Genomic DNA, 25,279 nt, shown 5'->3' on the forward strand with positions numbered 1-25,279 from the left:
ATGAATATATTGTTTGGTAAAACAAAGTTCTATCATGCATTGAAGAATCCATCTGTGAAATGCTGTTACTGATTTTTAGCACTGATTGAGATATCTATATCTAATTATAACTTTTGCCTTTTGTAACACCCACTAACATGATGATGTGGCTATGTGGGTCCCACATGCTAACGTGGCAGTTCACGTGGTCATGCGGTCCCCAGTCAGCAGGACCCACCTACCCACGTGTCAAGCCACGTGTCCAGCTACGTGGCCGTCCACGTGACAATCCACATGTCATGTGGGCCCATTTTTTTGCAAAATCACAGTTTTTAGTAACATAATTTTTGGTGTTGCCCTAAATGAGAAAATGTTGCCTTTGAACCCTAAGGCAACATCGAAAATACTAACATCAGAAAAGTGTTGCCGTTAATTTTTTTTAATCTTTTGCAACATTTATTGGGCCTCCGGTAACTTATTTGGAATGTTGCAGAAAGCCATTATTGGCGTAGTGATCACTGTCAGTTTTGTTTCTGAACACCCACTTTGTACCAACAACAGATCTGTTCTTTGGTCTTGGCACTAGGGTCCAGACTTTATTTCTTTCAAATTCATTTTACTCTTCTTGCATTGCTTGTACCCAATCTGCAACTTGAAGAGCTTCTTCCACTTTCTTTGGTTCAGTCTGAGAAAGAAAAGAATGATAGAGACATTCATTTGATGTAGTTGTTCTAGTTCTGACACCTGCATCAGGATTTCCAATAATTAAGTCAGGTGTATGTGCTTTAGTCCCCTTCCTTGTAGATGGAAGGTTTTCTCTAGAACCGGATGCTCCCCCATGATCCATGCTGTCTCTATCAATATTTTGTGTTGCTCCCCCTGAAATTATGCTCTCTGAGTTGGATCCTTCAGAATTTAAGTTTCCAGAAATATCAGAACATGAGTTTCCAGAATTATCAGAACTTGGCCCATCAGAACTTGACGAATTAGAACTTGAAGAGCCTGTTGTAGATTCTGATACCTCTTGAGATGTGGTTGGATCTTCAGTATGCTCCCCCTGCACATGTGCATCTTCCTTAGGCATAGTCACCATAGTTTCAATAACATCAGAGTTTAATCCATCAGAGTTTGCAATATCAGGATTTAGACTGTCAGGATTTACAAAATCAGAATTAAAAACTTCATTTTCGAATCTCAGCTGATCATGATCATTGAAATCTTCAAGTCCAGTAATCTTCTTATCATCAAAAGAGACATTGATAGATTCCATGACAACCCTTTTTCTTAAATTATAGACTCTGAAAGCTTTTGTGGAAAGTGGATATCTAATAAAAATTCCTTCATCAGCTTTTAGATCAAATTTGGATAGTTGTTCAGGATGAGTCTTAAGAACAAAACACTTGCATCCAAATACATGAAAATATTTCAGATTTGGCTTCTTTTTCTTCACCATCTCATATGGTGTTTTTCCATGCTTGTTGATAAGTGTTGCATTCTGAGTAAAACAAGCAGTCTGCACAGCTTCAGCCCAAAAGTAGGTTGGCAACTTTGCTTCATCAAGCATAGTTCGTGCAGCTTCAATAAGAGTTCTATTCTTTCTTTCAACAACTCCATTTTGCTGTGGAGTTCCAGGAGTAGAAAATTCCTGCTTTATTCCATGGTTTTTGCAGAACTCTTCCATAATCAAATTCTTGAACTCAGTGTCATTATCACTTCTTATGATCTTCACAGAATCTTTGACCAATTTATCCAGTTGCTTGACATGATCAATCAAAATAGATGCAGTTTCACTTTTTGTGTGCAAGAAATACACCCATGTTTATCTGGTGAACTCATCCACTATGACTATAACATATTTCTTCTTTGCAATAGACATGACATTCACTGGACCAAAAAGATCAACATGTAGTAGGTGATAAGGCTCAAGAATTGATGATTTAGTCTTGCTCTTGAATGAAGATTTTCTTTATTTTGCCTTCTAACATGAATCACAAAGGCCATCAGGAGCAAATACTGATTTTGGAAGTCCTCTCACAAGATCTTTCTTGACTAGTTCATTTATATTGTTAAAATTTAAATGAGAGAGTTTCTTGTGCCAATCCCAGCTTTCTTCAATTGATGCTCTACTTAACAGACAGATTGCAGAACCATCAGCACTTGTTGAAAGCTTGGCTTCATAAATGTTACCATGCCTGTATCCTTTTAGAATAACTTTGCCTGTAGATTTTCTTACAACTTCACAGTGTTTTTCAAAGAAATCCACATGATAACCTCTGTCACAGATTTGACTCACACTTAGCAGATTGTGTTTAAGTCCTGAGACAATAGCTACTTTTTCAATGATGACATTCCCAAGATTGATATTGCCATATCCCAGAATTTTTCCAATGTTGCCATCTCCATAAGAAACACCTGGGCTAGCTTTCTCCACAAAGTCTGATAGCAGGGCTTTATTTCCAGTCATATGTCCTGAACATCCACTGTCCAGAACTAGGATATTATTCCTGTTGCCCTGCAATTACAAAGACCACTAATGATTAGTTTTAAGTATCCAGACTTGCTTGGATCCTTTGGCCTTATTAAGTTTGTTAACATTTGCAGCGGATTTAGCATCAGAGTTTATGTTAACGGTTTTCTTATCATAATTTGCAATATCAGACTTTGTATCAGAACTTACACTGGAAGGAATAATGTTAACTGATAAGTGCCATTTTATACCACTTAGAACGTCTTATAATGGCTTGAATTGATGTCTTGAAATCAAGTATTTTGTGTATTTGATGCATTTTTCTAGTGTTTGTGCATTTCAGGGCATTACATGCATTTGTGGGGAGATTTCATCAAGAATAAGCCTTAGTGTGTGTTTGGCATTGCGAGTGGAAAGATAGGAGCAGAATGCAGCAGAGAACGGGAGCAAAATAATTAATTTTCCAGAAAGGTGTTGGGCGCCCGCTCAGCCTGGCTGGGCGGCCGCTCAGGAAGCTGGGCGCCCGCTCAGGATTGCTGGGCGGCCGCTCAGGGGAGCGAATTAAAAATATGATTTTTACAGTTCTTGTTCTGCTGGACTTCTGACTTCTTAGATGGCTGGGTTTTGTGGGGCTTCTATATAAGTAGTTTTCAGAGACATTTCATGTATGTTGAATCGTGGTATTAATCGAGGAGCAAGAAGATAAGGAAGAAGACTGTTTTAGCACACCGCAATGAAGAGAAAACATAGTTTCTTGTGATTTTTTTATTCGTTGTAACAGTGGATGCTAGTTTTCTTTACTTTGAACCTATTTACTCTTGTGACGTACTCTGGTTTAATATAAGTAGTTTTATTAATTATTCTCGTGTGTTATTATCATGTTTTCATATGAACCCACGATGATGATGAGTTCAATCATAGGCTAATCGTGATCATGGGATTGTAACAGATTTGCTATGGAATTCTTTAGTTAGTTGTTTAATACCTTAGTGTGTGATGATTGTATGATATCTAGTATAGGTTGTGCTTATTCATCTTATGTGCATCGCGAACATATAAGATAGGGTGTTAATCTCTTGTGAAGCGACGATGGATCTTGAGATTTAGAACTTGCCATGCTAGCATAGGTTCATGAATGTGTATGCATGATTAGTGGGTAACTCTAACCGTTTTACTTGCCCTGTGTAATCATAAGGAATAACTTGTGCTTAAATCGTTATGTTGTCAAATTCTGTAGACATATAGGGTCTCAACATAATTGATGACTATTCAACTTCTATCTTAATTGTGGATATTTGGTAGAATGGTATTGGTACAACGAAAGTTGGCTTTTATCAGTTTAGTGTTGTTCGATTAATATCATCACCGTTACATGCTAAGGGTAATAACAATAGCCATTGAAGGAAGTAGTAATGAAGTTATGATCTCATGTGTGTTTAATATTGTTAATTCAAGTATCTATTAATTGTTTAATTCCCATAGTTAATTCTAGTCAATAATTAGTTAATCAATTCTATGTGTTATTGTCTTAACATTGAGAAGTAATCATACATTGGGGAGTAAGTGTTAATTGAGCATAATTAGTCTGAGTCTCAGTGGGAACGAACTAGAAAGTATTCTATATTACTTGTGAACGTGTATACTTACGTGTATTATTAGTGCGTATTTTCCGCCCTAACAAGTTTTTGGCGCCGCTGCCGGGGACTCGGCGTATTTGTTTAGTTTATGTACTTACCATCAGTGGTCATTAGGACTCATTGATTAAGACGTGTTACTTATCATTTCCGGTTATGTTTCAGGTACTTTAGCGAGCGTTTATGCAAACACATTCTCGTACTCGCAAGAGAACTTTAGATACGGCTGAGGAAACAGACTCAGTTCTTGATATTTCGGAGAAGATAGATTTTGAAGATTCGGATAAAGAGAGTGAGCAAAAAGAACCAGTAATCATGGGTGATCATATAGTTCTGGCAGATCCAGCTCTTATGGACTTTTCTCGGCCTAAAATTGACGACATTCAGTCAAGCATCCTTCATCCGGCTATTCAGGCTAACACTTTTGAAATCAAGCCGGACACTATTCAGATGGTGCAGAATTCTGTTTCTTTCGGAGGCGCTGCAACTGAAGACCCCAACATGCACATCAGGAATTTTGTCGAGATCTGTAGTACTTTCAAATATAATGGTGTGACTGATGAGGCTATCAAGCTGAGGCTTTTCCCATTCTCTCTGAGGGATAAAGCTAAGGACTGGTTACATTCTGAACCAGCTGGGTCCATCACTACTTGGCAAGATCTTGCGTAAAATTTTCTGGTAAAGTTCTATCCAATGGCGAAGACTGCAGCTATGAGGAGTGCTCTTACTTAGTTTGCGCAGCAACCAACAGAATCTATGTACGAAGCTTGGAAACGCTACAAGGAGATGTTGAGAAAGTATCAACATCATGGTATGCCTGACTGGATGGTGATCACTGGTTTCTATAATGGTTTGGGGGCCTAATCTCGGCCCATGCTCGATGCAGCAGCTGGAGGCGCTTTGTGGGCCAAAAGCTATACTGAGGCTTATAATCTTATTGAAACTATGGCTTCAAATGAGCATCAAAACCCAACTCAAAGATGATGCATGGGAAGGTAGCAGGTATTCTGGAAGTTGATGCAGCTACAGCTATTGCAGCGCAGCTCCAAGCGCTGTCTATGAAGGTCGATTCTTTAGCCACCTATGGAGTCAATCAGATAGCTATGGTCTGTGAGCTTTGTGCAGGTTCTCATGCTACGGATCAGTGTTCTCTTGTTAATGAATCTGTTCAGTATGTGAACAATTATCAGCGACCGCAGCAGCCTGTGTCAGCTACTTATCATCCTAACAACAGAAATCATCCCAATTTCAGCTGGAGCAATACTCGGAATGCTATTCAGCAACCATATCAGCAAGGCATAAGTAAACAGTTTAATCCACATGGATTCCAGCAACCACAGCAGTATGCTCAAAGGCAATCATATCCTCAACAAGGAGGTGCTGCTCCACCTTCTAGTGCTGATTTCGAGGAACTCAAGCTATTATGCAAAAGTCAGGCTATTTCTATCAAGACCTTGGAAAATCAAATCGGTCATATAGCCAATGCAGTGCTTAATCATCAACCTGGCACACTTCCCAGTGATACTGAAGTGCCAGGCAGGAAGGAAGCTAAAGAGCAAGTCAAGGCTATTACCTTAAGGTCTGGAAAAGTTGCTGATGCTAAAAAAGCAAAAGACGGAGAAGCTGAAGTTGGTGATGAAGAGAAGCAAAAGGAGAAAGCGGTGGAACCAAGGAAGACTACTGTTGAACACACTCTGCCTGAGGGTAATACAGGGGAGAAACAGCTCTATCCTCCACCACCTTTCCCTAAGAGATTGCAATAAAAAAACTGGATAAGCAGTTCGGTAAGTTTCTGGAGGTGTTCAAGAAACTTCACATCAACATACCTTTCGTTGAGGCTCTGGAGCAAATGCCTAGTTATGCGAAATTCATGAAGAGTATTCTTTCAAGGAAGGTGAAACTAGATGACCTTGAGACCGTTGCTCTAACGGAAGAGTGAAGTGCTGTGCTGCAACAAAAATTACCTCCAAAGCTTAAAGATCCAGGTAGCTTCACCATTCCTTGCACCATTGGAAAGTTGTCTTTTGATAAATGCATGTGCGATTTGGGAGCAAACATCAATCTGATGTCGTTGTCTATCTATAAAAAGTTGAATTTGCCTGATCCAAAGCCCACCTACATGTCTCTACAATTGGCTGATCGTTCTATTACATATCCACGAGGCATAGTGGAGGACGTGTTAATAAAGGTGGATAAACTCTTCTTCCCTGTAGACTTTGTCATTTTGGATTTCGAGGAAGATAAAAAGATCCCCATAATCTTGGGAAGACCTTTCTTGGCTACAGGACGTACATTGAGAGATGTGCAGAAAGGTGAACTTACTATGCGGGTGCAGGATCAGGATGTGACATTCAATATATTCAAAGCAATGAAATTCCCTACAGAAGACAAGGAGTGCTTAAAAATGGATTTGATTGAGTCTGAGGTAACTTCAGAACTTGATCATATGCTAATGTCTGATGCATTAGAGAAAGCCTTAGTAGGGGAGTTTGACAGTGATGATGAGAATGGCAATGAGCAACTATAATATCTAAATGCTTCTCCTTGGAGACGAAAGCTAGACGTGCCATTTGAATCTCTTGGTACTTCTGACCTCAAAAATGCTGAAGGAAAGCTCAAACCATCTATTGAGGAAGCACCTACTTTGGAGCTTAAACCATTGCCTGAACACTTGAGGTATGCATTTTTAGGTGATGCATCTAATTTACCTGTTATTATTGCATATGACCTTTCAGGTAGTGAGGAGGACAAGCTCTTGAGGATTTTGAGAGAATTCAAATCGGCTATTGGATGGACTATAGCAGATATCAAGGGATCAACCCTTCGTATTGTATGCATAAAATTCTGCTAGAAGAAGGTAGTAAGCCAACTGTTGAGCAACAGCAACGACTTAATCCTATCATGAAAGAAGTGGTGAAGAAAGAGATTCTGAAGTGGCAGGATGCAGGAATCATATATCCTATTTCTGACAGTTCTTGGGTGAGCCCCGTGCAATGTGTACCTAAGAAATGAGGTATTACTGTGGTAGAAAATGAGAAGAACGAGCCCATCCCCACTCGAACAGTCACAGGATGGAGGGTATGCATGGATTACAGAAAGTTGAACAAGGCCACGAGAAAGGATCACTTCCCTCTTCCATTTATTGATCAGATGCTTGACAGGTTGGCCGGTCATGAGTATTATTATCTTCTGGATGGCTATTCGGGGTATAATCAGATTTGCATTGCACCAGAGGATCAAGAAAAGACTACATTCACTTGTCCATTTGGCACATTCGCTTTTCCCAGAGTTTTGTTTGGCTTATGTGGCGCACCTGCCACTTTTCAGAGATGTATAATGACTATATTCTCTGATATGATTGGAAATAATGTCAAAGTGTTCATGGACGACTTCTCCGACTTTGGACATTCGTATGATGAATGTTTGAATAATCTTCGTTCGGTGCTCAAAAGGTGTGTGGAAACTAATTTAGTACTCAATTGGGAAAAATGTCACTTTATGGTGTGTGAAGGCATTATTCTTGGGCATAAGGTCTCTAGCAAGGGTCTTGAGGTGGACAAAGCCAAGGTGGGAGTCATTAAAAATCTTTCACCCCCTAATTTTGTGAAAGGAATCTGTAGTTTTCTTGGTCATGCGGGTTTTTACCGGCATTTCATTAAGGACTTCTCGAAGATATCTAAGCCGTTGTGCAACTTGCTCGAGAAGGATGTGCCTTTCAAATTTGATGATGAATGATTGGCGGCATTCGAGACTCTCAAGAAGAGTTTGATAACAGCACCGGTTATTATGGCACCTGATTGGACAGAGCCTTTTGAGATGATGTGTGATGCGAGTGATTATGCGGTGGGAGCAGTTCTTGGGCAGCACAAGAATAATCTTTTTCATGTGGTCTACAATGCTAGTAAGACTCTAAATGGAGCTCAAATGAACTACACCACTACTGAAAAGGAGCTCTTGGCTATAGTCTTTGGTTTCGAAAAATTTTGATCTTATCTGCTTGGGAGAAAGGTGACAGTATTCACTGATCATGCGGCCATTCACTATTTGGTTTCCAAGAAGGATTCGAAGCCTAGACTTATTCGTTGGGTGCTCTTGCTACAGGAATTTGAGTTAGAGATCAAGGATCGAAAAGGTAATGAGAATCAAGTAGCTGACCATCTCTCTAGATTGGAGAATCCCGATTCTACTTCATAGGATAAGACATTGATCAATGAATCTTTTCTGAATGAGCAGTTGTTCACAGTTCAGGAGGAAGAGCCATGGTTCGCAGATATTGTGAACTATCTTGTCAGCAATATAATGCCTCCTAATATGAATACAGCTCAAAAGAAGAAGTTTTTGCATGAGGTGAAGTGGTACATGTGGGATGAACCGTATTTGTTTAGACAAGGAGCTGACCAGATTATCAGGAGATGTATCCCATTCTATGATACGGAGGGGATATTACGAGACTGCCACTCCACAGTTTATGGTGGACATTATGGTGGTGAAAAGACAACAGCTCGTATTCTGCAAGCAGGTTTTTTCTGGCCTACTTTATTTAAGGATGCACATCAGTTCGTTTTAAGGTGTGATCGTTGCCAAAGAGTGGGGAATCTTACGAGGAAGGATGAGATGCCGTTAAATGTGATGCTTGAAGTCAAGGTCTTTGATGTTTGGGGAATCGATTTCATGGGACCATTTGTCTCATACTGTAATAATCAGTACATCTTGCTGGCAGTCGATTATGTCTCAAAATGGGTAGAAGTCAAGGATCTGCCGACGAATGATACAAAGGTAGTGTTGAATTTTCTTCATAAGCAGATTTTCACAAGGTTTGGAATGCCATGAGTAATCATAAGTGATGAGGGGTCGCATTTCTATAACCGTAAGTTCACTTCTATGATGCAGCGCTATAATGTGAATCATCGTGTTGCTACTACCTATCATCCGCAAATGAATGGTCAAGCGAAAGTGTCTAATAGAGAGATCAAGCGCATTCTAGAGAAAATTGTTTGCCCGTCAAGGAAGGATTGGTCTTTAAAGCTCGATGAAGCTGTTTGGGCTTATAGAACATCATACAAGACTCCACTGGGGACGTCCCCGTTTCAACTTATTTATGGTAAGGGATGTCATTTACCTGCAGAGCTTGAGCATAAGGCTTATTGGGCGTTGAAGAAGTTGAACCTTGATCTAGATGCAGCTGGGAAGAAGCGAATGCTTCAGTTAAATTAACTTGATGAATTTCAACTCCAAGCGTACGAGAACAACAAAATGTACAAGGAAAAAGTGAAAAGCTGGCATTACAGGAAGCTATATCCTAAGTCATTTATGCCGGAGCAGCAAGTTCTTTTATTCAACTCTTGTCTCCGATTTTTTCCTGGAAAGTTGAAATCAAGGTGGTCTGGACCTTTTATTGTCAAAACTGTGTTTCCACATGGAGCGGTGGAGATTTTTGAGAATGATCTGGGCCAAGCATTCAAGGTTAATGGTCAGCGTTTGAAGCATTACTATGGGGACACGAAAAACCGGGAAGTGGTTAGTGCCGTTTTATTGTCAACTTGAGCAAGGTACGCTACGTCAAGCTAATAACGTAAAAGAAGGGCTTTTTGGGAGGCAACCCAAGATTTGTTGTTATAGGAACCCTTAGAAATCAGTAACCTATCAAAACCACACAAAAATCAGATAAGAAGGGCAAGAAAAAAAATTCCAGTCACCATCTGGGCACCCGCTCAGCTTTGCTGAGCGGTCGCTCAGGATGCTGGGCGCCCGCGCAGCTTTGCTGAGCGGCCGCTCAGGATGCTGGGCGCCCGCGCAGCTTTGCTGAGCGGTCGCTCAGCCCCCGAATTCTTGAATTGTTTTTAGCCTTATAAAATAAATCAGAAAACAAAAAAATAGAAACACATCCCACTACCCACGAATCCTTTTCCCATAAACCCACGTTTTTAACCCTCAACCCCACTCCTAATCAAATTTTAACCCTAATCTTTACCCTATATATACATACAACTATTCCATATACTCCCCCACACACTTTCAATCTTAAAACTCTCTTCCATATTCTAAAACACAAATCTTAAACACATTTTCTCAGTTTCAATGGCACCCAAGAGATCCAGGACTATTGATAGCAGCAGCACTGTTTCTACTGCTGATTCTTCGAGGGGTACTGCTGCGAGACCTCGTTTGTTTGATAGGGATGTTGAGGAGGAGTATACTAGGCTTCTGGGTAAGCCGATTTTGAAGGAGAGGGGATTCTTACCATCGGGGAGGGATGGTGAGTTGTTGTCGATGATTGCTGAAGAGGGTTGGATTTCTTTTTGTGAGTTGCCGGAGGTGGTTCCGATGAGCGTGGTTCGCGAGTTCTATGCGAACGCAAAGGCTGAAAAGAATGGGTTTTCTGTTGTGCGTGGGCTAACGGTGGATTATCATCCTGAGGTGATTCACCGTGTGATTGGGCTGCGACAGCGGAAGCCCACGGAGGAGAATTGGAATGAGAAGCCCTCAGAGGAGTTTGATTTGGATTTGATCTGTGCTACTCTCTGTCAACCGGGCACGGTTTGGAAGTTCAAGACTGGGACTAATGAGTATCGTTCTTTTCCGGCGATTGCGATGAACAGGTATGCCCGTGCATGGAATGCCTTTATTTGTGCTAATATTCTGCCTACTTCACATGCACATGAGGTTACAGTTGAGCGAGCAAGGTTGTTATGAGGTATTTTGAATGTATGTGGACCTTGGTGAGTTCATCTACCAAGGAATTCTGAAGTTTTTGAGGGGAGCGAAGCACATGAAAATCCCTTATGCATCTACTGTCACGAAGCTATGCCGAGCAGTGGGAGTTTATTGGCCTTCTCACGAGCAGTTGCATATGTCGGTCGCTCCTATTGATTCAGGGACTCTGAATGCGATGCAGGAGTGGACGGGTGGAGAGCCCGAGGAGCATGGGTTGGGTTATCGTCTTCCAGGAGGATGTCCAGTAGCTGGTGCTACCATGGCTAGGCCGGGGCGTGATGAGACAGGCTCTTCTAGAGCTCAGGAGGGTGCTGAGATGGCTGATGCCCAGTATAGGAGGCTGTCAAGGAGGATGGACGCTATGTACGAGACGCAGAGTAGGTTTTCTCAGGAGCTCACCCTTGCACTTGGGACTGCTTTTAGAGGCCTTGGAGCTGACATCCAGTGGCCCGTTTTTGGTGAGGACTCTACTTATCCGCCTCCTGATACTCCACCCTCTGAGGGTGATGATGATGATTTCTCCGAGTAGGTATACCCTGTGTTCCTTTCTACTACCTTCACTGGGGACATTGAAGATTTTAAGTTTGGGGGTGGTAGTTAAGGAATATTTTTGTGTGTGTGTCATATAGTTGCATATGCATGATAGTTAGTTCATATAATTGCATATTTTTGCCATATAGTTTTTTTTTTATTTTATAGCTTTATTTATCATGTCATTTAGCTCATGCATGTACCATGATTCCTTTTGCGTTGCTTTACCAATTGTTTTGTGATATTGATGCGAGTGTGGTGATAGAGGTAGAGTGATGTTGAGTCCTGTAGGATGACATGCATGCTAGAAATACTTGTAATTTCACTAAGTCTTAGAGAATGCTTAAGGACTAGATTGTTGTCATGGTGTGATGGTTTTTGAGGTTAATCTATTGATTATGCTTAGAATTTAAAATAGGTTCTTAATGATAAAAGGCATGAAAAGAAAAAATTTGGAGTAAAAATTGGAATTCATTGCTAATTGTGGCTAGGCGTCAAATGGCTAGTAGCCGGCTTGTATTTTTATGTGAGTAGTCTAGGGTTGAGCAAGATGGAGCGAAACGCACTTGCTCAGAAATTTGAAAAAAAAAGAGAGAAAAAAATGAATAGAAAAAAATAGAAAATGTAATTAGTTAATGCATAATTGATCACGAGTGGGCTCTTTAGTATTCGAGTTATTAAGTTCTTAGGGGACTTTGTGCCTAGTGACCTAAGGCTTTTATAGTCTGGGATCCGCTAACCTAACGCTCGCTAAATAGATGCCATTGTATAAGTCTTTTGTGGACCTCACTAATTGCACGGTCAAATAAGCATTTGTTGATGTGTTGAATAAAAAGCATGATTCCGTAATAAGCTCCAGTAATCTTGAAGTGTTTAAGTCATTTTGTGCCTAGAATTTATTCTTAGTATAATCATGTGATTACCTTGAGGATAGTCGAGTTATGATAATTGATCTAGTTTCGAAGCATATATGTTAAGCATCAGCACACACCACGTTTATGGTTGTATGTTAGTTTGCATGATTTGATTGATCTTTATTCGCCTAATTGCATTTGTTGAGATGTCATCAGTTGGTTGGTTTGGTCATAGTGAGGGGGATCACTGTATTTCATATAGATTGCATTCATACATGTTTTTGTTTTGTTTTTGAGTCTGTGATGCTTGAGGACAAGCATCGATTTAAGTTTGGGGGTGTGATAAGTGGCATTTTATACCACTTAGAACGTCTTATAATGGCTTGAATTGATGTCTTGAAATCAAGTATTTTGTGTATTTGATGTATTTCTCTAGTGTTTGTGCATTTTAGGTTATTACTTGCATTTGTGGGGAGATTTCATCAAGAATAAGCCTTAGTATGTGTTTGGCATTGCGAGTGAGAAGATAGGAGCATAATGCAGCAGAGAACGGGAGCAAAATAATTAATTTTCCAGAAAGGTGTAGGGCGCCCGCTCAGCCTGGCTGGGCGGCCGCTCAGGAAGTTGGGCGCTCGCTCAGGATTGTTGGGAGGCCGCTCAGGGGCGCGAATTAAAAATATGATTTTTAGAGTTCTTGTTCTGCTGGACTTCTGACTTCTTAGATGGTTGGGTTTTGTGGGGCTTCTATATAAGTAGTTTTCAGAGACGTTTCATGTGTGTTGAATCATGGTATTAATCGAGGAGTAAGGAGATAAAGAAGAAGACCATTTTAGCATACCGCAATGAAGAGGAAGCATAGTTTCTTGTGATTCTTTTATTCATTGTAACAGTGGATGCTAGTTTTCTTTACTTTGAACCTATTTACTCTTGTGACGTACTCTGGTTTAATATAAGTAGTTTTATTAATTATTCTCGTGTGTTATTATCATGTTTTCATATGAACCCATGGTGACGATGAGTTCAATCATGGGTTAATTGTGATCATGGGGTCGTAACGGATTTGCTATGGAATTCTTTAGTTAGTTGTTTAATACCTTAGTGTGTGATGATTGTATGATATCTAGTATTGGTTGTGCTTATTCTTCTTATGTGCTTCGCGAACATATAAGATAGGGTGTTAATCTCTTGTGAAGCGATGGTGGATCTTGAGATTTAGAACTTGCCATGCTAGCATAGGTTCATGAATGTGTATGCATGATTAGTGGGTAACTCTAACCGTTTTACTTGCCCTGTGTAATCATAAGGAATAACTTGTGCTTAAATCGTTATGTGGTCAAATTCTGTAGACATATAGGGTCTCAACATAATTGATGACTATTCAACTTCTATCTTAATTGTGGATGTTTGGTAGAATGGTATTGGTACAACGAAAGTTAGCTTTTATCAGTTTAGTGTTGTTCGATTAATATCATCACTGTTACATGTTAAGGGTAATAACAATAGCCATTGAAGGAAGTAGTAATGAAGTTATGATCTCATGTGTGTTTAATATTGTTAATTCAAGTGTCTGTTAAGTGTTTAATTCTCGTAGTTAATTCTAGTTAATAATTAGTTAATCAATTTTATGTGTTATTGTCTTAACATTGAGAAGTAATCATACATTGGTGAGTAAGTGTTAATTGAGCATAATTAGTCTGAGTCTCTGTGGGAACGAACTAGAAAGTATTCTATATTACTTGTGAACGCGTATACTTGCGTGTATTATTAGTGCGTGTTTTCCGCCCTAACACTAACTTTCTTTAAAGAAGGTTTTATTTGATAATAATCATAGTACAAACTATGATATTCCTTACAAGTATAAATGGAATGCCATAAACTACCACAATGAAAACAAGGATTTTGTGGCTTATATCTAACAGACTGACTCTTAACTCCTGATTTTGAAGGTAAGGAGTTTATATTCTTATTCTTCCTGCAAAAAGAAGCCAGATGGTTAGAATTTTCACAGTTATGACATGTTTTTCTAGGAGCATTAGGAACAGGCTTATAATTGTTACTTTTGTTCACACCTTCCTTTCCATTCCTATTTTTCCTAGGTGGCTTTACCTTGTTTACATTCTTAACATCTTTCAGCTTATGTTTAAGCTGCTTCTTAGTCATTAAGCCTATGTTAACTTCAGTTGGCTTATCCTGTTTAGGTTTGTCAGAAGTTACTTTCTCCTTAACTTCTGATTTCTCAATATCAGACTTTGCAGTTACAAACTTAACAGGATTTACCTTCTTTTTTTTTAACAACTATAGGCTTAGTTTCTACAGTTCCCTTATTGTTCTTATCATCTCCATAACCTAAGCCCTCTTTCCAGTTTCCGCTACTAAGAATATCCTGAGTTACTTTACCAGAGTTAGTCCAAGTCCTGATAATCTCTCTTTCCTTTTCTAACTCAGTTTTTAGAGATTCATTCATTTTTAGCACTTCATCCCTAACATAAAAGGCATCATCTCTATCTTTCTGAGTTTGATGGAACATGACTAACTCTTTTTCTAAATAATCATTCCTCTTTTTATAAGCAAGATTTTCAGAAGTTAATCTTTCACATGTTAAAGTTTGATCTTTATAACTATTGAACATGGTTTTAAGATATCTTCTCAACTCAGTAAAATCATCAGTATGAAAGGCATAAGTAGTTTGAGATACCTTTAAGTCAGCAGTATCAGAACTGCTATCAGCATTTGCCATCAAGGCATAGTTTTCCTCATCCTCGGAATCTGAAGCATCTGACCAGCTTTTATTCTTTGTGACAAGAGCCTTGCCTTTGTCACTTTTCCCTTTTCTGTAATCTGGAGATATGTGGCCTTTCTCACCACAGTTGTAGCATTTAACATTTGAGTAATATCCTCTGTCAGATGACACTCCTTTGCCTTCAGATTTTCTGAAACCTTTCTTATCAGAACTTGCACCTTTCCTGGAAAACTTCTTTCCTCTCCTGAATTTCCTGTTTGCAATCTTTGTGATTCCTTTCACCATAAGAGCACACAGCTTCATCATCTCCTCATCAGGGTCCATCTCAGGTATACTTTCAGTTTTTGAGTCGTCATCACTATCAGAACTTGATGACTCAGTATCAGACTTTATGATGAAAGGCTTTCCCTTGCCTTTCTTTGAGGCAGCAACTTTGGGACTTTCCTCCTCAACCACAAAAGCAATTGTCCTTGACTTTCTTCCATTCCTCTTGCTTCTTTGTTCCATCTTAAGTTCATGAGTCTTGAGTATCCCATAAATTTCATCAAGAGTTGTTTCATCAAGATTATAGTTGTCTCTTATTATTGTGGCCTTCAAATCCCATATTTCAGGAAGAGCTAACAGGAATTTAAGATTTGAATCTTCAATATCATACTCTTTGTCAACTAGTGACAAATCATTCAAGAGTTTGACAAATCTGTCATATAAATCAGTTAATGACTCATCAGGCTTTGAGTCAAAGTGCTCATACTCTTGAGTGAGTATAGTCTTCTTGTTCTTCTTGATTGAATCAGTTCCCTGACACCTTATTTCCAAAGCATCCCATATCTCTTTTGCAGTCTTGCATTGAATTACCATGTTTGACATGACATTATCAATGGCACTATGCCGCAAGTGTCTTACCTTTGCATCCTTTGCAATCGATGAGATATCTTCAGCAGTGTAATCACTTTTCTCCTTTGATACAGACTTTGCTGGCTGACCTGCAACTTCCGCAAAGAGTTTGGTTGACATATGTGGTCCTTCATTAATCCTGTCGAGATATTATGGATCTGTAGCTTCCAGAAACATAGCCATCTTCATTTTTCATATGGAATACTCAGAAGGTTTCAATATGGGAACTCTTATAGTCTCATATCGACTATGGGTTATAATTTTTGGAGGTTCTTCAGTTTTGGTGAGCTTGGTTGGAGTTTCTTCTTCAGACATGATTGTTTTTGGATCTTAAATTGTTTGTGTGTTAATAGATTACTCTGATACCACTTGTTAGGTCACACACACTGTTGAAGGGGGTTGAATACAGTGTTTAGCATAATTAAATCGAATATAAGAACTCAAGTAACAGAAAACAGATTTTATTCAACACAATAAACTCTGTTACAATATGGAACTGTCCTCTCTCAGTGATGAACAAATTATCACGAGAGCTGTTAGGGTTACAAAGAATAATAACTTCGATAATGATAACACTTTTAGTGTAAACCCTATGCCTGTGTTTATATACTACACAGTTACAAGATAATGTTCTGATTGATATGGAATATAATTATGCTACCTAAAATATATTAACTAGTTATCTTTTCTTCCAAGTATTCTATTCTTCATAGAATTCCTTCTTCATACATATTTCTTTCTGTCTTAGTCTCGATCTTCTTTCCTTTCAATCAGCCGTCTGCCTTATCTGAAAGTCATCTTAGGTCCTGATATTATCTCCTGATAAATATCTTCTGATAACTTAAGTTCTGATAACTTAAGTTCTGATATCTTAAGTTTTGTCTTCAGTATAAGTGCTGATTTCCAGTTAAATACTGATTTGCCCTGTTAGGTAAGATCTGAAAACTAAACACAAATCATATTACACACGACATTATCAAATATATCTAACAAGACTTATACTTCAAATTGACTAAACATGCGTAGTGGATCGATTAACATAGCAAAATGCCGAATATTTTTTTAAAAAAACTGGGCCAAAGTCTGAATTCAAACTAAGCTGAAGTATTTTAAGTTTTTTTATAAAAAAGTTGCTCAAATTTTGATTTCGAATTCAACTTTATCACACTGCAAATATATATATATATATATATATATATATTTCTATTTTAATTTTAGTTTCTATTTGATCATCTCCCTATATATATATAATTCGATTTGTAGTATATTTTAGAAAATATAGGGATTTGTAGGTTTTAATTTATGTCAAAAAGGTTTAAAACATATTTTTTAAACATAGAAATTATTAATAAGATAATGATTTGTTAATGTATTATGTTTGAATTTATATTTAAATTCAATTTATTAAAATTAACTCCACAAATAATTCAGTATTTATGTTTAAAGCTAAATAAAATGTCTTAGTATTAAATGACACTCACATATTATATGTATGGTGAAAACACAAATGATAATTTGGTGTAATTGTTTGAAAATATGTTGGTAAATAAAAATGCTTAGGTTTGAGTTCCATTAAAAATATTTTTATAAAAGATAATAAACAGTGAGCAAATTTATCATTTTACAGAAATAAAATGTCTCAATAATATTAGGGTGTTGGCTATTATACGTTGATTACAAAGTTAAGGATATCCGGGGTCTTCTCTTTTAGTCCTTGGTCCATACCAAATCTTTGATGAATTTTAGGCAATTGAAATTGAATAATTTACTGAAATTTTGTTTAGTTAAACAAAATTGAACTTAATAATGGGATGTTAAAATTTATGTTGGTTCAAAGCAAATCTGTAAGTAAATGTCCATATTGCCACAAATATGTTTACTACCAGTGTCCTGTTGGTTGTTTGATCCCACAGAAATAAAAGACATTCGAGTATCTGTCATAAATTTCACTACATGTTTTTATTGGTAGTGAACATCTCAATATATATACCAGCCCACTGAATGATCAAGAATAGATATGAGCATGAAACAAAAGTGTTTACGGTAGTGAGATGAAAAAACATGGATGCCAAAACGAAAATGAAACTGGTGGTAACATTAACATCTAGTGCTAGTTACTGTAAATTATAGTCCCCTAAATTTGGAATTAGTTGCTTAGTTGCTCACTACTACCTCAGCTGCTGATCCGAAGTAATTGTCAAAGAAGTTAGGGGGCTCGTATATGAAGCATGATATAACATCACGAAGTGTAATCACACCAATTACTTCTTCACCATTACCAGCTACCACATAAATCCGATGAACCGACTTTGAAGCAAGAATATGTATGACCTTTCCGAGAGTGGAATCAAGAGTGCATGTAATTGGTGTGACTACCTTCTGGGTACTATGGGGTGCTGCAGCAATGGTATTGATGAAAGCACCAACAGTAATTTGCCTGAAAGCATGAATTGTAAGTTTGGAACAATGATCAGTGATTGACAGGCTAACTGTAATTACTTAAATTGCACATACACATATTATCCTTGTGTAGTTTGCATACACATGCTGCCATGAAAATTAGTACGATTTTCATTTATTGAATTTGCATTCTACAACACAATGGAACCCGACACATTTGTCTATAAGACCTATATTCAGGCTACAAAATTAAATTTAGAATTGTTTCCAAATAAATTACCTGAAGTTGGAGAAAAGGTCATGGTTGAGTAACAAGTATCTGATATCACGTATGCTTAAACTGCCCACAATTTTCTTCTCTGGTCCCTTGACAACAGGAAGACCCCCAATTTGGTTATCTTTCATTTTCTTAAAAGCTTCTAATACTAGTTCAGTATCTTCGACACCAACCATCTGAAAAAAAGTGGGAAAAAACCATTTTCAAAACTCCATTTCAATCAATCGGAACAGCAGTCTGAAGTTTCCAGGGATATCTCACCTCATCACTTGACATGAACGGAAGACCTAGTTCAGTAATAGGATGAGCAGCGATACTATCAAACCAGTCTCTCCCTTTGCATCTCTCAAGACCCTGTATAACGGCGGATTGAGTTATGTAGTTTCTTATGGATGGTTCTCCTCTTTCAACTACAGGTACATTCCTCAGCCTGTATTTGGAAAGCAGCAATAACACACACAGCATTGAGCTATCTGCTGATACAGGAATGAATGGCGCCCAACGATAAGATTTCACGACAGATCTCACCTGAAATTATTACATCAGAAATTCTATTGTATGTCAAGAAGCAAACAAAAATTTGAAGGAAAGATTTCTGTTGGTTTACATAAACTAAATTTGCAAGTTTATAAGCTAGATTTTATAAATTGCATATATGTTAAAGCAACACATGGGAAAACTAATTTTGGTATGTAATGTTTGGGTAAAATTTTGCTCCATTAAACACTTAAGTGAATCACAACCGCAAAGTAAATATGTTTACTTGGTGCAAACGAAGTACAGAAAAATGACAAACTTTCATGTACAATTATTACTTAATGGAAATACATACCCCGTATCACTCTTAGATTAGCGATTGGATGATAAGGATGAATAACGTGAGAGTGACAATATGATAGTGTGCACAGTTTCAGTGATGAGATTCAAGAAGGATATGATCAGATATAGGAATGAGCAATTTTTTTAAGGTGCGCATTAAAATGGAGGAAGGAATGAGTTTATGCATATATTCACAAATGTAGTTTTAATTCCATTCCATTCCGTTACAACATAACATTCCATCCAACTGAATAAAGTATCTGAAAGTAAATCCCCTAGAAATAAAAGCATGTACGCATATGCTTACCGTAGTAGATGTAAAAGGCTCTTCTTCAAGAAGGACTTTGTAAAAATCCTCGCCCATTTTATCAGCAGCAGAGGCAGCATCTTTTGACATTCCCTTTCCCGCAGCCACACCTCCGGCCACAGCAGCTCCAACTGCAGCAACAGTAATTCCTGCAGCTGTCACAGGTCCTGTTGCACCCACTGCTAATGCTCCCAGAGCTCCAGCAGCACCTACACCTACTCCAGCAGCTGTGGCGGAACCAGTTGCTAAGGCAGCCGCAGCAAATTCCGCACCCTCCAATACCCAGAGAACGATTGCAGAGTAATCTAGAATTCCTAAATACTTCTCTCTCCAGTCTACAGTTTTAACTTCCTCGGTCTGTCTTACAGGCGCAGACAAGATATTGGCCTCGGAGAGGATCTTAATTGCCTCACCAACGGATTGGTCAGCTTGAATTTCAATCACTACAAAAGAAACATAACCTCCCACAATTAAATAAAAAAATGCTGATATATACGTGCATAAAAGGACCAAGTTTAGGGCGGAAGCGAGCCTACATAAATGTGTTGCTAATAATTTAAGATTCAGCTTGCAGGCACAAATATTATATCTCAGCTCAGTCAGAAAAACTTGAATACAGGTTTAATCTAAATGTTGCGAGTTATACGTTTGTACGTAAATAACAAAATCTTAGCTAACAGTAACCTCTGTTAATAATATTTGCGGTTAATCCATGAGTGAATGTATATATATGATATATATGGTAAGAAATAAAATTCCTAAGAAAAACGAGGAAAGCATGAGACCTTTGCCTCTAGGAACTTGAGGGAAGGATGAAACTGATATTGTGGCGAAAGCGTCTGTTAGAGTCTCCTGCAACGACATTGGCAATTTCTTTGTGCTCTGAACCTTATCAAAGTAACAACTGTAGCTTGGATTCTTTAATATATCTTCTGGGCCTGCCATTTCCAAATGTTTTTTCTCCTCCATATCCAGATTTTATGCCCTGATTAATAAATCACACAAATAAATTTTACATTCTCAAATCCAATGCAGCTATTCTTATAATATTAATACAAAGATTAATAGAAAGCAAACATGCAATAGATCAATGAAAGATATAAAGAAAGACATACATACCCTCTTTTGGGTGTTTGGGATCTGAATAATCTGCAACTTGTGTATCAATCAATAATACAGGAACAACAACAAGAGGCAGGATAAAAGGATTAGGAAACAGTTATAATAATATGCTACTTGTGTTGTGTCAGGTGTTAGGACCTGACATGTGTCGGACACGTGTCACTTACATAAAAATGTCTTGTGTGGGGAATTTGTATTTATTTCAATTTTTTTTAAGAAAAAAAACCCATCAGAAACATACTAAATCTAATTTCCGTATTTTAGTTTTAATATAATTTAATAATATAGCATATTGATGCTTTTTAAATTTTTTGTTAGATAAAATAAAAGTAGAGTAAAAGTAAACATCATAGGAAAAAATTAACTTCCGATCGATTTACTTAAATTTAATCCAAGGATTATATTTAAATTTACTTGGCATGCATAAATATAGATATAAAAAAGAAGAAGAAAAGAAATAAAGAATGAGTGGATATAAATATTCACATCATTAGTTTTGTTCCACTGAATTAGATTAATTTTTGTTAGAATAATTGGGCTTGGATATCTTAATTATAAATATGTTGTAATAAATTTAGAAAATATGTTTATGGAATGTGAAAGAAATAAAAATAAAATATTATTTGAATTTAAGTATCAATTTTGACAACGCTAACTTCCAAAGTTGCTTTCATCAATCAAAATAAATAAAATGAAGGGAGGGAGGATGTATTGCATGATTTCACATGTATTGCACAAGTACACTGTTCAACCAAGATGTGAAATATGTTATATATACAGCAAAAGAACTTGTGAAGAATAAATAAAGAAAGAAAGAAAGAAAGAAAGATTCCAAAAGTACAAGTTAAAGGGTTTGGTTGATGTGTTGATGATGCATGCATAGCAACTAGCAAGGTACGCCTGGATGGCATTTGAGAGCACCTGAATACCTTGTGAGCCTTCCTGCAAGAGCACCAGGTTTTGCTTTGATAATACCTTCCTTAATATAATCAGCCTCACTAGCAAACGGTGCCCCTGACTCCCGGAAAAATGCTCCGTTCAAAAATACGTCGCCTTCCGATCTCCACTGCCAATCCTTCCATACCTCTTCCCCCGCATAGTCCCTCTTTGTCACCTTCATCAAAACAATTTCGAGCAAAGAGGAGTGTTACAATATAATATAAGATTTTAGAGGCGGAGTTATAATTACTTATTACCTCTTTTGCAAAGGGATTATCAGGTGCCTTAAATCGGTTACCCTGGCTAATGATAGTCGGACCAGAGCTACCGCCAATGGCATACATTTCCCACCGATTGTAGTCATTGTTTACTACATGAGCAAATCCATATCGAACCCTAGGCATCCTCTGCACCAATCCCTTCCCAAATCTGTTAAATGCAACTGTCACTTGCATTATTTTATCGTCTTCATATGAATCACTTGCACCTAACAACATAACCTGCAATAAAACAACTCAAATAAGTTAATTCCAGATATGTACAAAGTCAGTCTCTTGTTACAAAGAGGAGAAAGACATCCGCCAATAGGCAAACTCAGGGAGAGCATTCATGTTTGTGTAACACGTACATTAAAGATAAAAATCGAAAAGGATATACAATTTACACAAGGTACATACATGATCATGATTATTGAACTTGCAGTTTGAGATTGTAATGCCTGTTGAACCCATAATGGCATCAATTTGTCCATCAGAACATTTTCCAAAAGAAACATGATCAATCCAAATGTTACTTGAACTGTAAATGTTGATCCCATCACCGTCACTAATTGTTCTAAGTCCAAGGTGTAAAACAGAGTCTCTAACAATTCCTCCTTGGGTAACTACTATGTGATGAATCCTAATCCCATGTATGATCACATTTTGAACAAACTGTAGTGTAAGTCCAGCTCCATAAGCAATATGTATATTGGCTCCTCGACCATCGATTGTCTTGTTGCTTGTTATTATAAGCTCTTGCTGTAACCTTATGATCATTGATTTTGAAAATACAATCCACAACGGTACTTCTTGAATCACTGCATGTCTAAGCGTTCCTGGTACTGGATTCTGAACATCATTATCAGATTCATCGGTTACCACGTAGATTTCTCCGTCTCTCCCACCAACTGTGTTGCGTCCAAACCCCTGAACACAATCTGCCAGGAGCTTTCTGTTGGTCTCCCAGTCAGGTCGGCACCTCCAGCATCTGTCAATTGGATTTGTGGCTCCACAAGCACCAAATTCTCCCAATGCCCTCCTTGTCTTATTTTCCATATCAATGTATCTATGCAAACATATGAACATTAACAATCACAAACATAAGTTACAGATTGTCCAAATGAAACATATCGCAGTAAAATCAAAAATCAATTATCAGTAATTAAATACTCACTCGCCAACTTGTTTGTTAACGTCATCAGTAATCTCCTCAGGATGAGGATCAAAAGACTTTTCCGCATTTTGCTTAGCTTTGGTGGCACGATCTAGCAGAAAGTCATCGAATTCGGCAAAACGAGCATGCATACAGGGAAAAATAAGAGCCAAGAAAAAGAAGAAAACCAAGCATGTCATCTTGTTGTCTCTAGGATTTGTCATTGTTCTTGATTACTTATTGTATTTTTGTTGTTCTTTGGTACTAGCTAGCAACACAATGTCTTATTTTTTACTGGACAACTTGTATTCAAAATCTAAGCGAATCGCGGTGATTCACTTATTATTTCTGGTACTACATTCAAGGTAAAGGATTTCAAACTTACAAATATAACAAAACAGAGTTTAATATAATGGAAGGTTAGGAAAAATTTGGACTGATAAGAGACATGTATATCAAATTTAGCATTTCACGCCAAAAGGGTTAAGCCAGAGGATCAATGCGAGAAGACTGCTAGACCCCTCATTCATGCATTTCTAAACTTCAAGAATCACAATGCTGCTGATTAAAAAAAATCTGCTTAAGACCCATATTTTTTTTTATAATAAACTTTATTTAAACTTTTATATTTATGCTTACCAGTAATAATACTTTGTTATGTTATATCGTATCTATAATTTATTCTTAGAATAAAATATTAGAATTGGGGCCAATTTACATGCGGTTGAACCTCAATTAAATAATAATCGATAAAGTTATAAACTCGTTAAAATGACATGTTTTGCATAGACACGGTGTATTTTTACTCCCTATAAATTAGGGCTGTAATTTGATTTAAGCGGCTTGCGACCTCATTCGGCTCGAACTCATTTAAGTGCACTCAGCTCGGGTCATTTAATTAAACGAGCCGAGTACGAATAGAAGTTCCGGCTCGTTTACCTCGTTTAATTCAACGAGCCGACTTGACTCGCTCGTTGAATTAAACGAGCCAAGACGGCTTGATTAATCTGGTCTTGAATTCTGTTCGATTCGAAACTTGAAATTTGGCTCGCTCAATCCGAATTACAGGTCTACTATAAAGTAATAAATACGTTAAAATAATATTATTCTTGTACCCTGCCCTATTTTTAAAGAGGTTTGACTAACCTACTTTGTAATTATGAGACAGGGAGGGGAGCATATCTTATTATGTGTTTTTACTGTTTTTACAAGTAAATTCAATAATGTTAGTAAATATATTCAGTTTATTTGCCTCAAAATAACTTGATTTTGTAAAATAAACTTGCAAGCACTGTTCTAATCCCCGGTAAAAAAAATAGCTAATTGGAGCACATACAATTTTTTCATTTAGTTGGCATAAAATTTAGTATAATAGGCTTTCAATGGATTGATCATTAATTTGATTTTGTTCCCGTTAGGCCAATATAGTGGGGAATGCAAATTTTAAAATAAATAATTTATAATTTAAATTGAATAAGTGAATGATAAGTTATAAGTTGATAGATGCTTATAAATTTTGGATAATTTAAATTATAAGTTAGAATTATTTTTATTTAAATGAATTAAAATAAAAAGTTAAATATAATTATCTTAATTCTTATATTTTAAGTTAGATTAACATTTAAAAAAAATATTTTAAAATTAAAATTGATAAAAAAAACAAAAATTCAGAAATCTCCTGGAGAAAAAGTACGTCGTTACTAACATTCAACTTATCAATTTTTAAATTATAAATTCAATTTATAAATTGGGCCGACAAACACGTCAATAAATTATTACGGATTTAGTAAACTGCCTTATAAGATTTTACAAATTAAAAATTAGAATTTGGTAGAGTGAGCCGAAGCTTACATGAATCCGGGGCCTATGATAGTTCTGCCAATAAATATAATCTGAAATCCTGTATGATGATAGTATTTGTGGAGCAAAATGATTAGGATAGGTTAGAGCTGGTAATCCAACCTTGTGGAGTTGGCCCTTGCCCCCGTGCCAACATTTGTTGCTGGCGGTGTATCAGGGGTGTATCTGATTCGGATAAAATCGATTTTTGGGTAAAAGTTGAATTAAATCGTGAAAAACAGTTAACCGCGTCAATTACGGTTGCGCATTTGTGGTTATTGCAGATCGGTTTATGGTTCAACCACTTATTTTAAAATAATTAATAATTTACAAAAAAAAATCGGAATATT

General features: G+C 37.3%; 2 protein-coding genes across 2 annotated transcripts; both read right to left on the bottom strand.

Moving 5' to 3' along the window:
- Positions 1-17,879: 17,879 nt before the first annotated feature.
- On the bottom strand, positions 17,880-20,885 carry LOC141678897 (SNF1-related protein kinase regulatory subunit gamma-1-like). Its single transcript, XM_074485319.1, has 6 exons — positions 20,736-20,885; positions 20,402-20,601; positions 19,617-20,059; positions 18,752-19,018; positions 18,494-18,666; positions 17,880-18,250 (listed from the first exon to the last, which is right to left on the bottom strand). The coding sequence occupies exons 2-6, from the start codon at positions 20,583-20,585 to the stop codon at positions 17,968-17,970; spliced, it is 1,350 nt and encodes a 449-aa protein (XP_074341420.1). The 5' UTR covers positions 20,586-20,601; positions 20,736-20,885; the 3' UTR covers positions 17,880-17,967.
- A 540-nt stretch (positions 20,886-21,425) lies between these two features.
- LOC141678898 (pectate lyase-like) lies at positions 21,426-23,454 on the bottom strand. Its single transcript, XM_074485320.1, has 4 exons — positions 23,112-23,454; positions 22,355-23,003; positions 21,935-22,177; positions 21,426-21,852 (listed from the first exon to the last, which is right to left on the bottom strand). The coding sequence occupies exons 1-4, from the start codon at positions 23,312-23,314 to the stop codon at positions 21,625-21,627; spliced, it is 1,323 nt and encodes a 440-aa protein (XP_074341421.1). The 5' UTR covers positions 23,315-23,454; the 3' UTR covers positions 21,426-21,624.
- Positions 23,455-25,279: the final 1,825 nt, after the last annotated feature.

Source organism: Apium graveolens, chromosome 8 (assembly GCF_009905375.1).
Source record: "Apium graveolens cultivar Ventura chromosome 8, ASM990537v1, whole genome shotgun sequence".
In the NCBI taxonomy this organism is placed as follows: Eukaryota; Viridiplantae; Streptophyta; class Magnoliopsida; order Apiales; family Apiaceae; genus Apium; species Apium graveolens.

Excerpts from the sequence above, each read along its gene's own strand:
- LOC141678897 (XM_074485319.1), bottom strand. The coding sequence starts at position 20,585 with ATGGAGGAGAAAAAACATTTGGAAATGGCAGGCCCAGAAGATATATTA. Across the intron at positions 20,060-20,401 it reads TCAAGTTCCTAGAGGCAAAG|TGATTGAAATTCAAGCTGAC; the intron begins GTCTCATGCTTT and ends TTTCTTTTGTAG. Across the intron at positions 19,019-19,616 it reads AGCCTTTTACATCTACTACG|GTGAGATCTGTCGTGAAATC; the intron begins GTAAGCATATGC and ends TAATAATTTCAG.
- LOC141678898 (XM_074485320.1), bottom strand. The coding sequence starts at position 23,314 with ATGACAAATCCTAGAGACAACAAGATGACATGCTTGGTTTTCTTCTTT. Across the intron at positions 23,004-23,111 it reads GTTAACAAACAAGTTGGCGA|ATACATTGATATGGAAAATA; the intron begins GTGAGTATTTAA and ends ATGTTTGCATAG. Across the intron at positions 21,853-21,934 it reads ATAATCCCTTTGCAAAAGAG|GTGACAAAGAGGGACTATGC; the intron begins GTAATAAGTAAT and ends GTTTTGATGAAG.